Source organism: Vidua macroura, chromosome 5, assembly GCF_024509145.1.
Source record: "Vidua macroura isolate BioBank_ID:100142 chromosome 5, ASM2450914v1, whole genome shotgun sequence".
In the NCBI taxonomy this organism is placed as follows: domain Eukaryota; kingdom Metazoa; phylum Chordata; class Aves; order Passeriformes; family Viduidae; genus Vidua; species Vidua macroura.
In genome coordinates this window covers 65,326,242-65,347,762 of record NC_071575.1, presented here as the reverse complement: position 1 = coordinate 65,347,762, position 21,521 = coordinate 65,326,242, and the positions used below count along the sequence as shown (strand labels likewise).

At 40.7% G+C, this 21,521-nt stretch overlaps 2 protein-coding genes across 5 annotated transcripts in view; both read left to right on the top strand.

The window, feature by feature from the left end:
• The window catches only part of SEMA3D (semaphorin 3D), a 133,922-nt gene that overhangs the window by 51,868 nt on the left and 60,533 nt on the right, over positions 1-21,521 (top strand). For all 4 annotated transcript variants that reach the window (XM_053977220.1, XM_053977219.1, XM_053977218.1 and 1 more), the window contains exons 3-5: positions 7,155-7,315; positions 19,557-19,619; positions 21,233-21,352. In XM_053977220.1, the coding sequence (XP_053833195.1) occupies positions 7,155-7,315; positions 19,557-19,619; positions 21,233-21,352 (344 nt within the window). The remainder of the gene's footprint in view (positions 1-7,154; positions 7,316-19,556; positions 19,620-21,232; positions 21,353-21,521) is intronic.
• LOC128807116 (uncharacterized) lies at positions 1,400-4,266 on the top strand. The gene has a single exon (XM_053977216.1). It carries the CDS (start codon positions 1,435-1,437, stop codon positions 4,201-4,203), a length of 2,769 nt encoding a protein of 922 aa, XP_053833191.1. The 5' UTR covers positions 1,400-1,434; the 3' UTR covers positions 4,204-4,266.

Genomic DNA, 21,521 nt, shown 5'->3' with positions numbered 1-21,521 from the left:
GTGTACTCATGCAGAATTATATCCACAGAATATTCATTAGGAGGAATGTTACAGAATTTTTTTTTTTGCAGTATTATAGATTCTTTCATTAGTTTCACAGAGCATCATTTTTTCTTAATTACCTTTTGAAAGATATCTGAAGCTACTGTTAATTCACAGTAAAGCTTTAGTGTCAAATTTTTGATTTTAATAGGGATCTTAGAGGTGTTGTTACTAGATGTTCCCCTTACTATACCATCTTCATTGAATTGGAATAAAGTATCTTTGAAAATCCCTTGTTTGGCTGGAGAAGGAGGCCTGTGTAAGCGATGTGAAGTTCAGCAAGGCCAAGCGCAAGATCCTACACCTGGGTCAGGGCAATCCTTGATATCAACACAGACTGGATGATGAATAGATTGTGTGATGACTAGGTTGAGTGCAGCCTTGCGGACAAGGACTTGGCAATACTGGCAAATGAAAAAAAAAATGGATATGAGGCAGCAGTATGTGCTCACAGCCTGCAAAGCCAGCTGTACCCTGGGCTGGACCATCAGAAGTGTGTTCAGCAGATAGAGGGAGAGGATTCTGCCTCTGCAGTCTGCTCTGGTGAGACCCCAGCTGCATTCAGTTGTGGGGCATCCAGTTCAAGAAAGACATGAACCTTGGAATGAAGCTTGAGAAGAGCCCTGGTAATGGTCAGAGGGCTGTAACACATTCCACATTCCATATGAGGACAGGCTGAGAGGTTTGGAGTTGTTCCACCAGGAAACAAGAAGGATCTGAGGAGACCTAATTGTAGCTTTCCAATATATAAAGGGGGCTTGTAAAAGAGATGAGCAAGGATTTTTTACCAAAGCCTTTAGTGACAGGGCAAGGGACAGTAGTTTTAAACTGTAAGAGAGTAGATAGAAACTGGATATAAGAAAGACATTTTCTGTTATGAGTGTGTTGAACCACAGAGTTTGAGAGCTAAGAGGTTATTGAAGGCATCAAAATTTTGTAATTAATTTATTTGGCCTTTATGGGATGGTATTAAATCTTCCTGTGCATCATCCAAGCAACCTGGATTTCTCTCAGAGAGATTTCTCACGAAATCTGTAACAGAGCATTAGCTTACATGACATCCTGCCCCAAAGAAATAAGTATAAATACTACAAATAAAACATGTGCTCCACCAGTATTAAATAAAAGCTTACACTCGTACACTGAGAACATCCATGGGTCATGTCACCCAAATTTATATTGGACAAGGGTTGTGTGCAAAGGTGCTTTTGCCTGCTTTGTCAAGGGAAGCTCGGGGGTTCCCAGGTTCCCGAGTGATGGATCTGCACTTGGTGTCTGTTGGGGCTCTGGGTGCCCAGGGCCATGATGAGTTCCCTGACCGGGCCGAGACGGCGGGCGGGGCTGGCCTGTGATGCGCTCTGGGTTCTGTGACAGCACAGGGGCCGTGTCACAATGGGGGCAGCTATAAAAGGCCGCAGCGGGTGCCGCTGCCCCAGTAGAGCCTGGGCAAGCGGTGAGTACACAGCAGGGAGGAGATGGGGCTGGAGGAGGGCTGGGGCGGAAGCGCTGGTAGCCGGGGCTGCCCCTGCATCCAGGGCCCAGCCCCGGCGGGAGCGCCTTGCTGAGGGCGCGGTGCTTGCTGGGGCAGCGGTGCAGGCCTTGCTAGCTGCCAGGGGCCCTCTCCTTCCTGCCACCCCTTCCCTGCCGCTCCTGCCCCTCATTGTCTGTCTCCATTCCGGCCCCACTGAACCCCTTCTCTGTGTCCTCCTGCAGACCATGGCTTTACTGTCACTGCTCTTCGTGCTCGTGCAAAGCCTGATCCAGTACCCCCAGCCGGCTGGGGATGGGCTGGATGAGGCCACGCACCGGCGAATGCAGGAGCGTCAGGAGCTGCTGGACCATGAGATGGCTCGGCTGCTGCAGGAGCTGGAGCGGGGGCCCCTGGAGCAGCAGGACGAGGGCTGGGGAGCCGTGCTCTTTGGTGCCCTGCAGCAGTGGCCATTCTGGGTTCTTGCTGGCCTCCTGCTCCTCTTGGGCCTGTGGTTTAGCTGCAGGAGAAGGAGCTGTGAGGCCAGCAGCAGCAGCAGCAAGGACCAGAGCTCCCGCAAGACCTTGGGAGACGAGAGAGGAACAGAACAGGAAGAAGACAGCACCGATTCAGCGGAAGGCAGAGAAAACGCTGATGTGACTGTGGAGGCAGAGGACAGCGGCACTGAAAATGACAGAGAAGGCAGTCCTGTGGCTGCAGATGAAGGAGACAACGATGATGCCATTGAAGGCAATCCTGTGGCTGCAGATGAAGGAGACAACGATGATGCCATTGAAGGCAATCGTGTGGCTGCAGATGAAGGAGACAATGATGATGCCATTGAAGGCAACGATGATGTGAAGGTGAAGGAAGACAGCGATGTTAACAGTGACAATGGCCATGACTTAAAGAAAGATGAAGGACAGAGTGATGGGGATGTGCCAGGAGACAGTACTGCTGAAGGAAATGAAGAAGAACCTGGCAATGTTACTGGAAATGAAGAAGACCTCGATGAAGCAAATGAAGGAGAAAGCAAGGATGTACAGGTGGAGCAAGACAAGGACACTGGAAAGGAAGAAGAAGGAGATGGAAATGAAGAAAAATCCAATAGTGTGACTATAAAGGCGGGCAACAACGATGATGCAGATGAAAGTGAAGACAATGTAGATGGACAGGATGAATATATGGATGTGAAGGTGCAGGAAAGCAGTGATGCCAGTGGACAGAGGAGCAGAGATTTGACTGGGCAGGAAGATAGCAGTGAATGCGGGAATGAAGCTGCCCATAATGGTTTTGCTGCACTTGAGGAAGAAAATAAGCAAGTTATAGAAGAAGATGGCAATGGCAGAGACAAGGATGAAGAACAGGGTGATGTGAATGTGGAGGGAAACAAAAATAAGGATAGGAAAGAAGACGAACAAGGTAATGTGGCTGCCAGTGAAAGAGGTGGCAGTGATGGTGGCAAGGAAGAAAGTGGCAGTGGTGGAATTGAAGAGAGAGAAGACACCCAGGATACTGGGAATGAGCAAGGCGTCCTTTTAGTGGATGGCATACGGTGGCCTGTGGAGGAGCTGAAGAGAGGTTGCTCAGTGATAGCTGAGCTGATGGAGAGCTTCACGCGCGTCTTTGTGGACAGCGTGAGCAATAGCTTCTACCCGGTGCCTCAAGAAGCCATCGGGGTGGGCAGTGCCTTTGAGGGCTGGAGTCCCCGTGAGTGGGATGGGGTGTACCGCGTGCTGGTCCCACTGAATCCCCCACCGGGACATGCCTTCCACCTGGAGCTGAACAGGGCAGGGCAGATGGCAGCGAGGACCTTCAGCGTCCGTGTGGAGCTGGTGTGCATGTGCGAGAGGGAGCGGCTGGGCGAGAAGCTGTTGTGCTTCCTGCACCACTCGCAGGAGGAGCTGTGGCGGAAGCGGAAGCGCAGCCTCCTAGACACACTCTGCACCGGCTCCTACCTGGATGTGGAGAAAACCTCCCACTGGTTCCGCCAGCTGGTGAGATGCTCGTGGCTGCACGTGCCGCAGTCATACTCATGGCACTTGGTGTTTCAGCCCTGCAGCCGGTCCTGCCAATTCCAGCTGAGCAAAGGCAAGAGGAGCCTGACGGTGGAGATGCTCTTTGGAGTGCGCCAAGGGGACTCTGACATCTTTGTGGTCAGCCATCCCACAGAGGTCCAGAAAGGCAACTCCAGCAACTCTGTGAGCAGTCAGCCGGCCGAGGCCAAGATCATGGCAAGCACAGCGTGGCCTGAGACATACGCTGTGGCAGAGGCAAAATTCTTCCAGCACATCGCCAGGCAGGTGCCGTGTGAGAGCTTGCACCTGAAATGCCTGCAGGTCTTCACCTGCATCCTGAAGGGCACAGGGTTTTCCAGCTCTACCTGGAAGACTCTGGTGATGCACGTGCTGACCACCGTACCGCTGTCCCAGTGGCGCAGGAGGGAATTTGCACGGCGGCTGTGGGACGTCATGGCCTACCTGCGCCGTTGCCTGCACTCGAAACGCCTGGAGCACTTTGTTCTAGGCAACGAGAGGCTTCCTGCAGAGATCAGCTTGCCGCCGGCAATGCGGAGGGTTGAGCCGCTCAACCTCTTTGAGCACCTGGCCCGAGATCCGGCTGCCCACAGAAAGGCGATGAAAGCTTATCGTCAGCTGCGATTTCGCCTCTGGATGCTGCTCTCCAGCCACTGAGATGAGCTCCCTGCACAGAGCTGCGCTGAGCGGGTCACACCCGGTGGCAGCCACATGAACTCTGCATAATTATTGCATTTGTCACTGGCAATCCTGAAGCTGCTTTCCTGCTTCTGCGGAAGGAAGATGCTGCAGCCCGTGGATTCATTGTGCAGACACATCTCTGAGTGGCCTTGCCCTTCACCTTCCAGTTATGACGGTGCTGTTGCCTAAGTCTACGAGGCAGGAACTGGCTCCACCTGCACATCCTCACAGAAGAACAGTGAAGCTGATGGAGGTTGCTTGGAAGACAGCAACCTAGCCTGTTAGGGACTTAATGTAGTTATAGTTATAATGTAGTTATAATGTAGTGTGCTGTAGCTTTAATTAGACTTGTTCCTTAGCATTCCTTCCCTTAGTTTAGAGAAATACCCTACTGTAGTTGCTTGTTGGCTTTTAGATAAGATTTGAATATATCTATGTTTGAGAAATAAATAAAAGAAGATAAGTTTCTCAAATTGCCTGAAATGTGTCATTCTTCATATTTAACCCTCTGTATCTTAGAGAATGTCCTTCCTATACCTCTATCTGAAATAAAGACTCTTTGCAAACAGAGATGTTGGATATGTTAAGGATGCTGTCTCTCAAGCATTCTCATCCATAGAAATGCTTGAAGCTTGAAGTGAAAATGGCCTGAAGTGCCTGAAAATTTGCAGCAGAGTACTCCTGAATTGTTTAGGAATCTCTGGAAAAGTTTTCTTTACACAGTCACTTTTATATGCTCCTGGGGAACAATCAGTCCTAAAAGATGAAGACAGAGAAGTCCCTAACTGCAAAAAATGTGGTTTAATACATCTTCTTTTGGCTTCTCATAACCAAGGTCTTGTCACAAAATTGTGACAGCAGCAAGTAATTTTTCTGTTTTTTATTTTCTCTATTCCTGATTATCTGTGTCCTTCTGGAGAGGCCCTGCCGGTCTATGAATATAACCTTTTCCACCAGGCCTATATAACATTGTCTAGCCGTGAGAGCCACTTTGCATGCACAGCTTTATCCATGGTGAGATGCAGCTAAACAAAATCTAATTTACTTCTTGCCATACATAGTAGAGATTCATCGTAGTTTGGAAGTATTTATTCTCTTTGCCTTTGTACCAATACATCTGGGGTCAACTGGTCAATTTTAAACTCAGAATACCTTAAGAACTGGATAAATTGCTTCAGTCATACTATAAATACTTTATCTCAAAAGTTTGGTTGAGAATTTCAACAGTGCCCACGTAAATCTTTATGTGAACTGATTCACCTGTTTATTATCTTTTCCCCAAAGTAATGACTACCCAACAAGACTTAACTATCCTTGTGTTCTTTTCTGTATGTTGTTTGTGTCCTCATGCAGAATTATATCCACAGAATATTCATTAGGCAGAATGTTACAGAAGTTTTTTTTGCAGTATTACAGATTCTTTCATTAGTTTCGCAGAGCATCATTTTTTCTAAATTACCTTTTGAAAGATATTTGAAGCTACTGTTAATTCACAGTAAAACTTTAGTGTCAAATTTTTGATTTTAATAGGGATCTTAGAGGTGTTGCTACTGGCTGTTCCCCTTACTACACCATCCTCATTGAATTGGAATAAAGTATCTTTGAAAATCCCTTGTTTGGCTGGAGAAGGAGGCCTGTGTAAGCGATGTGAAGTTCAACAAGGCCAAGCGCAAGATCCTACACCTGGGTCAGGGCAATCCTTGATATCAACACAGACTGGATGATGAATAGATTGTGTGATGACTAGGTTGAGTGCAGCCTTGTGGACAAGGACTTGGCAATACTGGCAAATGAAAAAAAAAATGGATATGAGGCAGCAGTATGTGCTCACAGCCTGCAAAGCCAGCTGTACCCTGGGCTGGACCATCAGAAGTGTGTTCAGCAGATAGAGGGAGAGGATTCTGCCTCTGCAGTCTGCTCTGGTGAGACCCCAGCTGCATTCAGTTGTGGGGCATCCAGTTCAAGAAAGACATGAACCTTGGAATGAAGCTTGAGAAGTGCCCTGGTAATGGTCAGAGGGCTGTAACACCTTCCATATGAGGACAGGCTGAGAGGTTTGGAGTTGTTCCACCAGGAAACAAGAAGGATCTGAGGAGACCTAATTGTAGCTTTCCAATATATAAAGGGGGCTTGTAAAAGAGATGAGCAAGGATTTTTTACCAAAGCCTTTAGTGACAGGGCAAAGGACAGTAGTTTTAAACTGTAAGAAAGTAGATAGAAACTGGATATAAGAAAGACATTTTCTGTTATGAGAGTGTTGGGAAACTGGTACAAGTTGCCCAGAGAAGTTGTGGATGTCCCATCCCTGGAAGTGTTCAAGGCCACGTTAGGTGGGGCTTTGACCAAGCCATTCACTTTGATCTAGTGAATGTTCCTTGTCAACTCCTCCAGGGAGTTGAACTGGATGATCTTCAAATATCCCTATCCCTTATTTCCTACTTCTAGTTATTCTTGGCTGGCATTGACCTTCTCTGCTGCTTTATATTTGGAGCACCAAATATGGTGAGGTATTGATCGTTGAGCATGTGTATCCATGAGTATGATAATAGAAACGTAATTAGTTTTCTTAGAATGAAGGAAAGATGTAGCACACATTTTGCAAAGATGTGTCTTTCGTGGTTTCTAATTGATGTTGAATTTCTGATTCTTCTATACCATACAGATAATTTATTAAGAAAATTTTACCTAAAAAAGTATTTTGTGAAAGTTATTGTTACCCAGTTTGGAAGTAAAAAAAAAAAAAACCAAAAAAAAACCCAGAGAACCATAAAGTTAACGGGAACTGTATTATGACTCTGGAAAGACATGCTCCAAGACTGCACTTATCTCACTGGTATACTCCATGCTGGTTGCATATATTTATAAAATACACTGATGAGTCATATATAAGCATTTTGATTATAAAGGTTTTCTTCATTTTCTCACAGATTTGCTGCTTTCAAACAGCTGCATCCCATTCCTGGGCTCAACAGAGGGACTTGATTTTCGAACCCTGCTGCTAGATGAGGAGAGGGGCCGGCTGCTAGCCGGGACAAAGGACCACATATTCCAGCTGAACTTGGTTGATGTAAACAAAAATGTAAAAAAGGTCAGTGGGCTTTCCATGGAGTTTATCTCCCAAGTTAAATTTTGTTAAATTCTCTTTTTTTTTTTTTTTGTTTTGTTTTGTGTTTTTATTTATTTATTTCACACTGGGTAACTGCAGATTCGTTGTGCAATGCAATTTACCAATATTTGGTAATCTCACCTCCCACAGTTATACATATCATCTTAAATCAATTGAATTTCTCATGCTATATGATCTCCTGTGTGACTGATGACCTGCAAGAGATTAGCTATGTGGAAGAGCCCTACAGTGCATGAAAATAGCATCAAAATATCAGCAAACACGAAAAATGTAGCTCAGAGTTTTCACTTCTCAACTTCTCTGGTCATAATTACCCTCCTCATTTAAAAGCATTTGGAAGGAAAGAACTGAAGACAGCTCTTTCATTGCTTCCTGGCATCTCTAGGATTGCTTTACTGTAATACTGAACAGAGCAGAGGCAAATTGGATGGTTTAAATTATAGTAAAATATAAGTGGCAATTTTAGCATTTCTGTTAATATCAAGAATTACTAGTGATAGGAAAAGCTTCCACTGGGATCTGCTGTAGTCCCTTGCCTGTGCCCAGTGACAATGTGTTAAATTGAGATAATAAGATGACAATTTAGCCTTCAATATTTCTAGTAGATATGGTGAACTGGAGCATTTGTAAACGCAGTTGACTGCTACGAGTGAAAACCAGATGCTTGCACGGGAACACATGAAAACTGGTTTCCTGCTTCTTCCAGATATGAAGAAAATTTGAATTCTCAGCTGTGTTTGGTATTTTCTTTAGGCACCAGAGGGGGGTTTTAAATTACTGCGTTCTGCTGCCAGCTCTGAAGAGGTAACTGACCCTGAATTAATGTGATTGCATGCAGGGGCTGAACAGGTGGAACAAGAGACTATTTTGCCCACATATTTGAGAGCAACACTTGCTGTCATTGTATAGAAGAGATACAGTACCAGGCAGAATATCTTGTTCCTCATCTTGACTTCAGCAATGCTGCACATGCCAGTTTTTGTACAAGTCAGATTCTGAGTATTTCAGGAAATTTCTTCCTGGGATGCTTTATCAAGCACTTAACTTGCTTCTCTCATCTCAGTAATTGACTCAAAATCCACCACCCCCTCAGGATATTGCATTAATAACAGCACTGCTGATTGTAATTGCAAATTTTGAGACTACAAATTTATTTTTGGTGTAGGCTTTCTGCAGAAAACAAGTTTTGTTTGTGTGAAAAGCAGAGTTCTGTTTCTGTGGGATGCTGCTTGCCTCCTGAGAGATGCTGAGTGCTGTCACTTCCCATTATGTTCAGTGGGGCTTTATGAGCCCAGACCTTGCTGGAGGTGGCAGCACCCTGCGTGAGCCACCCCTCAGTCCAAGCTGGTGACATTTTGCCTTTGGCCAAGCTACCACTGATCATTGTGGACCTTGTGCTTTCCAAGAAAAGCAGAACACAGAGCCAGGAGAACTAACCTGCAGTCAGACAGTGGTATAGATGTTACAGAGAAAAGACTCTGTATTGGAAGGAAAATTTGCCTTTCCTAAGATGAATACAGAATGTATGCTTATATATCTGTGGTAACCTGAAAAGAGGGAAGAAAATTCCTAACCACTTCCATATCTAGATTAAATATGCGTGCAGGTTCAAATACTTCTACTTCTTTTAGTAGTAAACTAATAACAGTTTAACTATTCAGATAATATTTAATTTCTCAGAAAAAAAAAAAAAAAACACAAGGCAAAAAGTGGGAAGAACTGACTTGAGAAGCCTTGCAGAGCATCCTGGTGTGATGATTTCCAAAGCCTCTGTGGGCATTCAACAACTTTATAAATGTATCTTCTTGTGTAAATGCCCAGGTAACACAAGGCAATATCACACAAGTGTGTTTCTTTAATTCCACTGCGCTTGGCTGCTTGAATCTTGTCAGTGGAGGGAAGGGATGAGATGAAGGAAGTAGCCTGAGGAACTGTGTATAAATCTTAGTTGCTGAGGAGGATGCTAGAGGATACTCTACAGTAGCAGGGAAGTGTCAGAAAGTAGCATTTGCCGGTGCTGTGTTTAGACTGACCGTAGTTTGGGTTGGCGCCAGGCCAGGCAGCTCGCTTCCAGGCTTTCCCAGCGTGAGGAAACCACACATGTTGGGACTACAAGGGTCTGAAGTGTGTCCTTTGTACTCCTCTGGAGTACGAGTTGTCTGGAAAAAATAATCTACTTACACACAGCCACTAAAATGAGTAGAAATTTATTAGAATATTAAGTTTCTGCCTATAAATGATGTGTTTATTAATGACTTTGAAGAAGGAGTGTGGCAAGCTGAGGGGGCAAGGGAGGTATAACAACTTTGAGACTAGAATGCAACATTGTTCATAGTTTAGGGTTTCCTTTCTTTAAAACAAAGCTGAACATTAACTTTCAAATGCTCTGTACTGGGTAGATTAATCTTATTTTAATAAAGCTCTCAGTTTCAGGTATTTGTTTTGTTAGGAGCTACTGATACCTTCAAAAGCCAAGTCAGAATCCCCAACAATTTATTCTCATATGTGGATATAATTACTTGGCAGGATTATATTTTAGAGTCTGAAGCTCCGTATTAAGACATTTCTGGAATAGTATTCAAAGAAGCATCCAAAGCATTGTATCCTGCTCTCTTCTCTAATGTATACATATATATAATTTAATAACTTCCTCTTAAAAACCTATTTATTTACTTAAATTAGTTAATTTGACTTACATATATTAAGTTATGTCTTTATTTCCTGGTTTATTTTTCCTTATGAAATAAATCAATAGTTCTGCTGGAGTCCCAGTTTCTTAAATCATTGTAGTTGTTATTCAATTTATTGTGTAATAGGTTGAAAACTTCCTTAGCTAGCAGCTTAAAAAAAAATCTGTCCGGTTTCCAGTGCTTGCAAACCTCATTATAAAGCAACAATAAGTACCACAGTATAATAAGCAAGTCTTCCAGAATGACAGGCGAATGCAGAAAGCTAAAGTGATTATAGTCAATAAATATATAAAGTTTAGCAATGGATAATCATTTTTCTGTAGCAGGGTTATATTTTCTCTGAAGTTTTCCTGTACAGAAGCCTTTAGCTTCTGTTGCTGGAGCAGCATTATCAAGTGCCACAGTCTCTTTTTGAAAGATCCTGACGTGCCTGACAAATTCTGCAAGCTGTTTGCAAACTGGAAGAATTGTGATTTCTTCCTATGAGTAAAATAAAGATGGTGAGAGAAAATAATAAAGTGAGAGAAAGCAGTTCTACTGAAGCCTCTGTGCCATTACCACCTGAAGTGCTGTGTAAAACAAAAGGATGCTTAATAGCATGAGAAGCTAGAAAGCTGGAGAAGAAATTCTGTAGGAACACGAGGCTCTGGGATCCTGCTGGAAACATTTCTTTAGTACATCGAATTTTCTTGTGAGTTTGCTTAAAGCCTTTTCTATTTTACTCCTTAAGCTAAATAAATAGGAAATACAAAATGTTGTCAGCTGGGTAAACAGTGGGTAAATAGCTGCAAAGCAGTGGTGCCCCTTTCTGTGGCTGTGCTAACAGTGCACGCAGGGTTACATGTCAGCGCGATTATCACGGTGTGATCTGCAGCGCGACCCACCCAGCTCCGCGGGAATAGGAATGCTATCAAGGCCTGACAAGCTTTTGAAAAGCTGCCAACCTGCAGGAGCTGTCAGTGCTAGAAGACACAGCCCCATGTGGGCCAAATAGATAAACATGTCAGATCCCCAATAGCAGCTTTGGAACAAGTTGTTTTCATCTGTCCCAGTGTGCACTGGCTCTGGGTCACAAATTATCATCGCTTGGAGCATCCTTGGTTTGTAGTTGCTACTGTTTTTCTGGCATGTGCAGCCAGCTTGTGACATCCTTGAATGCCCTCTTGTATTGACTATTAACTGTATTTCACAGGGAAAAATATGCATATGCATAAATATATATTTATCTGCTGGGTAAATGCTTATGAAATAGCTGCATGTAATTTTTTTCTATAACTCCATTGCTTGCCAGCAGTTCAAGTGGGCTTGTATTTCAGCGCTATTTGCAGTGTGACCCACCCATCTCTGCAGGAAGGGGAACATGTATGCAAATATATATGCATATTTATGTAAAACAGCACCCTTGAGATGCAGGAGTAGAATTTTACATTCATTGCTCTGAGAAACTTTCTGTCAGTCTATATAAGCATGGTCTCAATTAGGAATGAATCCAGTGGGAATTTAGCCAGTACTGAAAGGAGGCTTTGGTTCTTGCCATCAGGCTCGAGCCTCAGGAACACATACAGAGTCTGAGGTGTTTATTGCAGCCTTGAAACACAGTAATACCAAGTTGATTCTTCTTAAAAAATATGTGCTGCTTACTATATAGCTCAAAGGAGGTTAGCTTCCTGCCTGTCAGCAAAACTGCAGTCTGAGAGTGAAGCTTTCTTGACCTGTCAGAAGAAAAAGTTTGCCAGGAAACATAATTGAAGGCCAAAGAGTCATGTGGAAACCACTGGAGATATTTAAATTTATGAAAGTGGGGCATTAGGATAATCTAGGATCAACCTAGTGGAACTTCAGGTTAGGGACTTCCAGAGGTACAGGTGATATCTTTGTGCTTGCTACGCTTGGAGGGGTCTTACCTAGGAGCTATTTACTCTATATTGACAGACTTAAATTCAGGCACCTGTGTAGACAAAGTGAAAGCTTTTGAAAAGTGTTTACAGACACAAAAGAACAGATAGAGCAAGACGTGAAGAAAGCAGTATGAATCCAGAATGACAACAGTCCTAGGTGGAAGAGAGTGTCTCTGTTATTTCCTTTTGCATTGTTGCCATAAATTATGTTCCCGTAAACATCCGCTGTCATTTTTATGTTTTACCCATGTGTTTAGCTATAAAGAATGGCCAGTATCCTGCTCTCTGAAAACATTTCCTTATATTGGTCATTGGCATTTTCAAAGGTAGGATTTGTTTTTAGTCTGAAGTGATAAACATGTCAGGAGCAATGCCATTTACCCTAAAAATCCTGGTGTATGGTTTCCTTTTAGGAGAAATAGAAAATAGTCAGAAGTCTGCTGTGGTTACACTGTGGAAAATGAAGTGTAGAAGCACTGAAGCCTTTGAAGATTTAATCCAGTGTAAATCAAATCAGCATCTAGTCTATTTTCTTTAAGCTTTCACATGTGCTCATAGCATACACATAAAAATGCACTTTTCAGAAAGCCCTTAAGGCTGGAAGTTGGCTGCTGCTACTTAAGTTATGTTGGAGATCACAGTTTAAGAGGAGAACTGGGGCATGTGGAGATGTTGCTTTGTCGCAGACAGATGCAATATTAAAGCCCATTTGGTTCTAATATGAGGTTTCACTCTAACACCACCTGCCAAATTTAAGCTACCAAAATCTTGTGAATATGTCTTCCAAATACACAAATTTTATTTTCCTCTGACTTCCAGTGCACTTTACTCAGTTTGACAGCTCCATGAAAATAAAGAATGCCGTGCACTGACAATTTTCTGTTACTATGAAATAATTGGAGATGGAAATTCTGGTCAATTTATTTTGTGGATGTGTGTTGCAGGTATGGGAAATAGTACCACAGGTAAAGGTCTGTGGCAGATGTAAAAAATATTAAGGATACATTCTTGGCTTTAAGGATCTCTTAAGTGTTTCTGGGAGTTAGTTAAACCTTGATGAAACTGCTATAAAGAAAGTTAGATAGAAAAACTCTAAGGACAACCTGGTTAGTTTTCAAATACTGGGAGTAATATAGATGAGGAACTTAGATGTATCAGCTTCCTTTGTTTGCTGATGACTTTAAAATATTGAATCCAGAGTACAGCAATTACAGTGGAAGTCAGTTACAAGACCTGCTTGGAGTAAAATTCCTGCTAGGATTTGTGTGTGAGAACAATCTATCCAGTTCCCCAAGCTGTGGACTTCCATACTGCCCCCATTAATGCAGCAGATGTGACATATTTAGAGAACAACTGGTATATGAATATGGTGTGCTAAAATCAGATCATTTTCTCATTAATTAGTGCAGTTGGTTAGAGCATGATGCTAATAATGTCAAGGTCACAGAGTCAGTCCCTGTACAGGCCATTCATTTAAGAGTTGAGCTCAATGATCCCTGTAGGTCCCTTCCAACTCAGAATATTCTGTGATTCTGTGATAATTGTAACACTCTTTGTTTTCCATGAAATAATACAGAGAATGCATTAAATTCTTTCCAGTGTTTTCTGGGAAATTCAGTAAATTTTTAGTGCTCGCAGTAATTTTCAGTGAAGTGGCCTGGGGTCAGTATACAGCAGTGACAAATGTCCTAGTTCTCAGGATGCAATCCATGAACACCCACTCTTATTGCATTGGGGCATGACATTTGTGATACTGTCTTATGCAGCAGGGTGACATTCTTATTGGATCACTGCTGTATGTTTTTCTCAGTGCTCCTTGATCTTACTGTTTTTCTTTGTTTTTTGAGCTATGAATTACAAAGTTCTTCAGAAAATCAAGAAAATAAATTTAAAAAAAGTCACATCATTGTCATTTTACTGGTGGGAAAATTGAGACCTGACTGTCACATATAGTAAGGCAATAACAAAACTAGGATTAGACTGTCTCCTGGTTTACTTCAGTCTGTTTGGCTCATGTTGCCTCTTTACTGTATTCATTTAATGGTCCCATTGAGCTAAGTCATGGATATTTTTTTTTTTTTTTCACACAGGGGGGTAGTTTTCCATGGAGAAGATTTTCTCAGGGGGAGTATATTGCATATGCCAATGTGACAAAGGGTTTACAACTCAATCTGGTTTTGTTCTTCGGAAACTGCAGTTGGGACTGTCATGTGGGGAATTTACCCATACCAATAAGCCTAAGCTTCTGAGTTATAGTGTACATGCTTCACAAAGCCTTAATAAGACATTTTGATGCCCAGAAAGCTGTAATTTTATTGCATACCTTCCCTCAAACATCAGTATGATGAATATCTAGTACATAGAATGAAACAAGGGAAGAAAGCTGTCCTCTTGCTGCATCAAGCAGCTGTTTAAAATCTGTATTTTCATCTAAATGCTTTTATCACTTTTCATTCCTTTAAAATAGGGAGGGAGCAATCCCTTTCTTCCCAGGCCCCAAATTTGGTGTGTGAGTGTTTTGAGAGGCGCTGATCAGCTGATGCCCTTCACTCCTGGTAGGGACACACCCTGCTGGTGCTCCATGCACCACTAGCAGAGCACTTCGGGGTGTCTGGTACCAGGGGCTGCACTGATTGAGAAGTGCAGCAGCACGTGCACAGCATCAGGCACAGGAGAGGCTCTGGTGAAAGCCCCAGGGCTGCTGAAAGCCGACAGCCTCAATGGGACACTCAAGTGCTTGCTGCTGGCATGAGCGTGGCTATCTTGGGGACCTGAAACTGGCAAGGAGTCACGTTGGTCAACTGGTCTCACTCCCTGCTATCAGCACCACCTACCTCATGGAGCAGCTATTCCTTTTGTAACCCAGCTGTTATAAGTGGCCCTTTGGGATACTTCATGCAACTTCTTTAGGAATGTTGTTGCTGTGGAAGAGATTCTTGTTACTCCAATGTTTCAGATTTAATTTTTGTTAAAATCTACAATCTGTGATATATATTTATTTATGAGCAGTTTATGCCCATTTTCTCTGGCTGTTTATAATTCTGGTCTTCAGAGCCTTTTGATTCTTTCTGCATAATTTAACTCCACTTGTATTAGTGGTGCTTCCCAATTTTCTGTCACCTGCATGTGTTGTGGCAGAGTTCTGGGTTTTTATCAAGGCTGCTGAAGGGTACATGAAACAGGATGAGCTTTGACACTGTTTCTTGAGGAACTTCATGAGTAGCTTTCTACCTCAAGTTCTTTACTTATCAGACCATTTTTTCCCTTGTACTAGTGCCTGTTTTTTGCAGCTGAGCTAATCAGTTTCCATGTGACAATTTAGTAAATACTTAAGTGGAGCCATGGGGAAGAGCAGCTCTAGCACCTTAATGTACTTCAGCTGGGTTATTAAAGTACAATATTAGAGTGAACCAGTGTCTGTTTACCAAGTTGTATTGTCTTCTCTAACACACTCCATCTTCATTGGAATCTTCTGTTATCTCTTCCCGAACTAAAAACTTGCTTTGAAACCTTACAAACAGATGAAGTAAGACCAATGGCTTTTTAAATTGCTTAGATAGCTTATGGTCTTCCTCTTTTGTATTGTGGACAATATATAGCATTTCCACTCATTTTATGAAGTCCTGCACCATCCTAGATCTAAAAGCCTAACTAGAAGTGATTCGTGAGAAAAGCTGTAATTTCACACAACATTTTTTTTTTTTTGTAATCAGACTTCACTGTTTCATTTTTGAGAATCCCTTCTCCTAAGGATTTATAGTCTGAAGTGTTAGCTTAGGAACAAAATCTGCTACTGAGAAATTAGTAAAATACCAGTATTATTAATTGATGACAGATAGCAGCTGAAATTAAGCTGTTTTGGAATGAGAAGGATGGATCCATATATATATATATAGGTATATGGTATATACATATATGTGTATATATATATATAGCATCCTCATACCAATTTATATATCTATATATAAGTAATACACATTTTAAAAAAATTTTGCTTTCCTTTTCATTCCTTTCTCATAGTAAAAATGCCTATTTAGTGGACAAGAAAATATTACTTTTAGAAATCTGCTGCTCCTGATTTAGAAAAGACCTTTGTGGTTTTAAATGTTTTGTTTTAATCAGAAATCAATTTCCATCTACCCTTTAAAGTGATACCTTATCTGTCCTATGCTTATGTACTGCTTAATTTCATACTCCTGGGAGGTATTCTTTCTCTCTGATAGAAAAGAGCTTATTAACTTCCATTTATTAGGAGAATTTAATTTCTTTCCTGTTGCTAAATTTAAGAAAATATTTGAAGAATGATTTTAAAATAATGGTAAGGTTGTTTTTTTTTTAATTGGGCAATAGAAGATAAAATCTGGAAATCATGACAGTAGCCAACCTTTGGAATTTTGATATGGTTATTTTAAAAGGAAAATAAACTGAAGATTAAGAAAAGAATCCTATTTAAGTATACAGTTCTCATATTCCAACTAGTTGCATTCTTGCCTTAAATTCAGTAACTCTGCTAAGCTATTCTAAGATTTTTCCAGACATTTCAAATACATATATATATATATATATATATATATATATATATACACCATAAAATATATTAAATATATAATTTGTGCTCTTTGTAACACAAAATGGTAATAACTTAAGTCAATGTTTTTGTGACCTTTAATAATTAGTACCTGGTTATCTGTCTTTTGTTTCCATTCCTTGAAGTTTTTGCTTACTGAGGAATTTGGGAAAAAAAAAGAATTTGTTAATAAGTTGTTTCCATTGTGAATAAAGCATGTAAGTAGAAAAAAATATAAAAAATTACCAATTTCAAAGCTTCAAACTGTTTAAAAGCTCAATGATTTTAAATCTAACAGAAACTCCAGGAGCATGTGGTCTTACTTTTTAGGATTTTGTAAAACTAAGTAACTTATCAGAATAAAAAATAACAGTAAAACTTAATTTCACCCCCTACAGAAAAGTCAATACAGATGTGTAACGTTACTTGTGTCAGTGTTTGAGGGAACCAGATCTGTGGTACTGTTGCACAGCATGTCCTGTAATAAAAAATTAGGTTTATGCTTTCTTGCTCAGCACATCAACTCATTATTTATTATGCAATTTTCTTGATCTATTACAATTTAGAACTGACAGTTTCTGGGAACCTCTCATTTCTCATATATAAAGCAAATAAATATCACTTTTACTACCCCATATATAATCACAAATTGATTTTCAAGTTGGATCACTTAGCTTCACTTTTCATTGTCTAATGTGGTCTTATATAATGCTAAATACTGAGGCTGTTGAGTAACTAGAGAGTAAAACAATTGATTTTTTAATATAATTGTCTGTTGTCGATTACCATAGAAGTGGGAGTGTGTGTATTTCAGCCTTGTAGGACAAACACTAATTTCCATGAAGGAAATGTAGAAGAATGAAGAGTAAGTCACGTCCATTAACACTTCTGATGCCTTGAAACAGATGTCTCTGTTTTTAACTCCTCCAGTTCTTCTGTGTATTTGACAAGGAGAGCTGGGCATTTTCAAATGCCTACAAAGGGACGTCTTGTCTGCCTAATTGGATAACCAAACTTTTGCCAAACATCTCCCAAGCCCCTTGGCCTCTAGGCTTTTTCCTGTAAATGATTCAGGGATCTAGGGCAGAATTTGGCATAAAGTTTATGTACAAGAGAGCTGACAGCTCAGACAAATCTCCTTGGCCAGATGTGTTTGGAGATCCATGATTTCACATTCCTCTCTCTGTTCCTTTTCATCAGCTTTTCTTCTTAAACTTAACCTGTGTTGCAATGGAGACTCATCCCACTCTGCCCAGGCAGAGACCAGACTGGACGTACCTTCAGCCCTTCCTGATATTCCCAGTACTTTCCTCTGTGCTTCCTGGCACTGTGCACTGTGCCACCCACACACCCTGGCATGGCTGATTTCAGATTGCAATTTTTTTTATACCTTATTCAAAGTTATGTGGTCAGAATGATGACCACATCATTCTGAGAAAATGCTCTGGGAAAGCAAAGTAATTCTCCAGTGCTGCAATGCTGCTACACTGTCTTATCTCTGACTCTGTGTAAATATTGTAGAGGGTTAAGGTTTAAGTAACTTAAACTACATTATCTCTACTAAGAGGTTTTTATCAGAAAAGTAACTAAATTCATGTGAGAGGAAATTAATTTCCTTGCAGAAATCCAATACATCAATTTTCACTGGGAATGAAAGAGGAAGAAGTAAAATCAAGTGTTTCCAGATTGAGAGAAACAGTGACTGTAGGTTTTGGGAAATAAAGGTACTTGACACAGGACACTGGCTTTTTGCTTTCCTTACCCATGTGGGACTGAGCCTTTGTATGTCAAGCCACTTCCTACAAGGTGCCAACAGCTGGGTGAAAGGGAATATGACAGCAGTCAACTACTCTTGTATGCCACTGGGTTGTGCATACTTCCTTGATGATGTTTTTATTTCTGATGCATATTACAATAATTCTTCATTCTTATATATTTACTATTTAAGATTTTGTAAAGCATGATTGGAGTCTACTCTAAAGCATTTGTGACTACTAATGACCTGCTGGTGCTGGCACCTGACTGGTGCCTGGGACTTGAGACAATGTACTAATCAATATTTGCTTAAAAATTAGTGTGATTTGTAGTGTTTTTGCTATTAGTTATGAGAAATAACAGTTTTGTCTTGTCAAAATTAGAAATAAAAAAATAGCAATTTTTATCAATGTCATTGTAGAAGAATTTGTATTTAGCTTCTATTTTAAATTTATTAGAATCAAACCTGTATTCAATTATATCTAGTCTTGACTGCTTAATTGAAATCAATGAAGCAGAACCTGAGCTGTTGTTCATTTATATTTCTTCACTTACATAATTTGGATTACAGTAACTGATAGTATTTTGCCATCTGGATTCATCTACATCAAAACCCATTTTATAGAATTCTTCAGGGCAGATTAAAAAAGAAAGAGAAACAATATCAGTATTTAATGCCAATTATCTAAGGTCCGCAATTCTACTCTAAACTTATGTTTCATTTTCTCAGTAAACTCAGTTAATGTTGATGGGTGACATTTTTAAACCATGCACTGTTGATTTCTGTCAAATGTACTTTTTGTTCTACAAATTTCCCTTGAGTTATCCTTAATTTTTTGAACCTAGTTCTTTTCATTTGAAAATTGGCAGAAAGAGCTAAGTATTTTTTTATAACAGTTATGCCAAGTCCACTGGCCTAAATTCTTCACAAATGTAATTTGCCTGGCTTTGCAATCAGGTTAGTTTGCAGATTATTTGGCTCATCATAACTTTGAGGGAAACACATAATAGTGACAAGGTGACCTGGCCAGATTAACTGAATGCTTTTTAAAAGCACACATAGCCAATGAAGAAATAAACAAAGATTGGGCGGGGGGGGGGGGTTGATTTAAAACCTCTTAAATTTTGTCATGGTATTTTGTATTTGAAATCATGTTCATTTCAATTTACAGGCAAGGTTTTTCAACATGCATAAATCTGTTTTAACTGTTTATTCATGGAATAATTAATCTATCAGTCACAGGACAGGTTATAATATTCATAATCTTTGTCTTATTTTAATTATGTTGCAGATTTACTGGCCTGCAGCAAAAGAAAAGGTAGAATTATGCAAATTAGCTGGGAAAGATGCCCAGGTAAGTATGATGTATATTTTTTATTATTGCTGAGATTTATGAATACCTGTGTGTTTGTTAGTAAATGCACAAACTGCATTAGTAAGGTCTTGTTACACTTCTTCTGAACTAATGTCCTAAGTGTTTTTTCTTAATTAAAAAAATACATTTCTACTGCTTTTTAAATATTAATATTTTTAAAAATTCAATATTGCAGGCAGCAATCATGCTAAGTTTTTCTTTGATGTAATAAATGCAGCTGAGAGATTAATTGACTTACCTCAGAAATATATACCAGGCAATACTTCCATGAAATCTTCTCTTTTCGCATTAAAATGCTTCATTTTTCTTGGGAGTGTCCTGATTGTAACTTCATTATAATTCATTGAAGAAACAGACTAGTAGAGCAGTGTACAAATCAACTTAACTTGCAGACAGCTTGAGTTAGGGTTAAAAGAAAATTTCAGACTCAATGGCTTTTCCGTGGAACCACAATTTTTCTTTCGGAAGTATATTTAAGGTACATATGTGCATACAATACAACTTTTATATGTTTTGCTTACCACAGATTACATCATGTGTCTGGAGCCCACTATAAATGTAAACATTTCCTGGCTGTAAAATAAAATTTCCTCATTTGTCTCAAAAAAATCTCCTAATTTCTATCCAGCATGTCAGTTACCAAGGTAGATTCTAGTTCAAAGCACTCTCAGCTCTCTCCACCTGAAGAATTTCAACTTCTTATTCTAACTTGTTGCTACCATTGTCTTTGAAGCAGTCAAAACCTAAACAACACCTTTGCTGAGCACTGAAATTTTCTTATAGTGGTGTATATGGAAGATTTATGCTGTTCTATTTCTATACTAAGAGAAGAAGAAAAGGGTCCTGGGAGGGAAATATTTGTTTTGGACTCTCACTTAGGTGTAGGTTGATGTCTAGAAAGTATAAACAGATCTTGTGTATTCCCTCTGAAGTACTTGTTTTTTGTTTCTGTATTAATTTCATTTTGCGGAAAGCTAGAGCAAGCCTTTTCCTCCAGCCCATGTATCATCCTTGGAACACATAGCATCTGCCTATGCTTCCCAGCAAGGACCAAGCCCAGCTAGAGCCAGGACAGCCCATTGGACTCAGAAATAACCAAATAAAAGTCACCAAAGATGTGGTTGGTGCACAGACAAAGCATACCCTCTGAAGTGTGTTGAAGCCTTTCAGCCCACCACAGTTACTTTAATCATGTAATCTTTGGTGTTAAAGCACCCTGTGCTGGGAAGCAAAGGCAGGAGGATTGGTAGCCAGACAAACCCAGTGGCTCTGCGACCTCTGCCCAGTTCTTGGCAGGTGTTGTTTGCTAGGACACAGGCTGAACAGATACCCTCCAAACTGTGCTGTGAGCACACAGCTTCTTGTGGCTGTAAGCATTACAGCAGAATTAGGTTTGCATGTCTGACTGATGAACTGCCTGGTAGATAGCCACTGTCAAATTGTAGTTGTCACAGCTTTGAACTACTTCGTAAACAGTCCCTGCTACAGTAGTTTTAAGTACACCAGTCCTATGGCTGTAACTTAGTAGAATGTATAACGTGGAAAAGAAGAATAAACATGAAAAGTAACCTTTATCTTTCTTTTCCCAACAGACAGAATGTGCCAATTTTATCCGTGTTCTTCAGCCGTACAACCGGACCCATGTTTATGTCTGTGGCACAGGAGCGTTTCACCCTTTGTGTGGATACATTGAACTTGGAACTCACAAAGAGGTAATTTAGCGTTCTCACTAGTGTGACATGTCAAGGAATAGCCCTCATCTTGTTTAGCATTCATCATAGATTGGAAAATACTATGTGAGTGTGTAAAAAATGACCTGACAGCAGCTTGCATAAATAACGGTAAATGGTGGATTCTGCAGGTCAGACGGGAACTCTCGTT

Excerpts from the sequence above, each read along its gene's own strand:
- LOC128807116 (XM_053977216.1), top strand. The coding sequence starts at position 1,435 with ATGGGGGCAGCTATAAAAGGCCGCAGCGGGTGCCGCTGCCCCAGTAGA.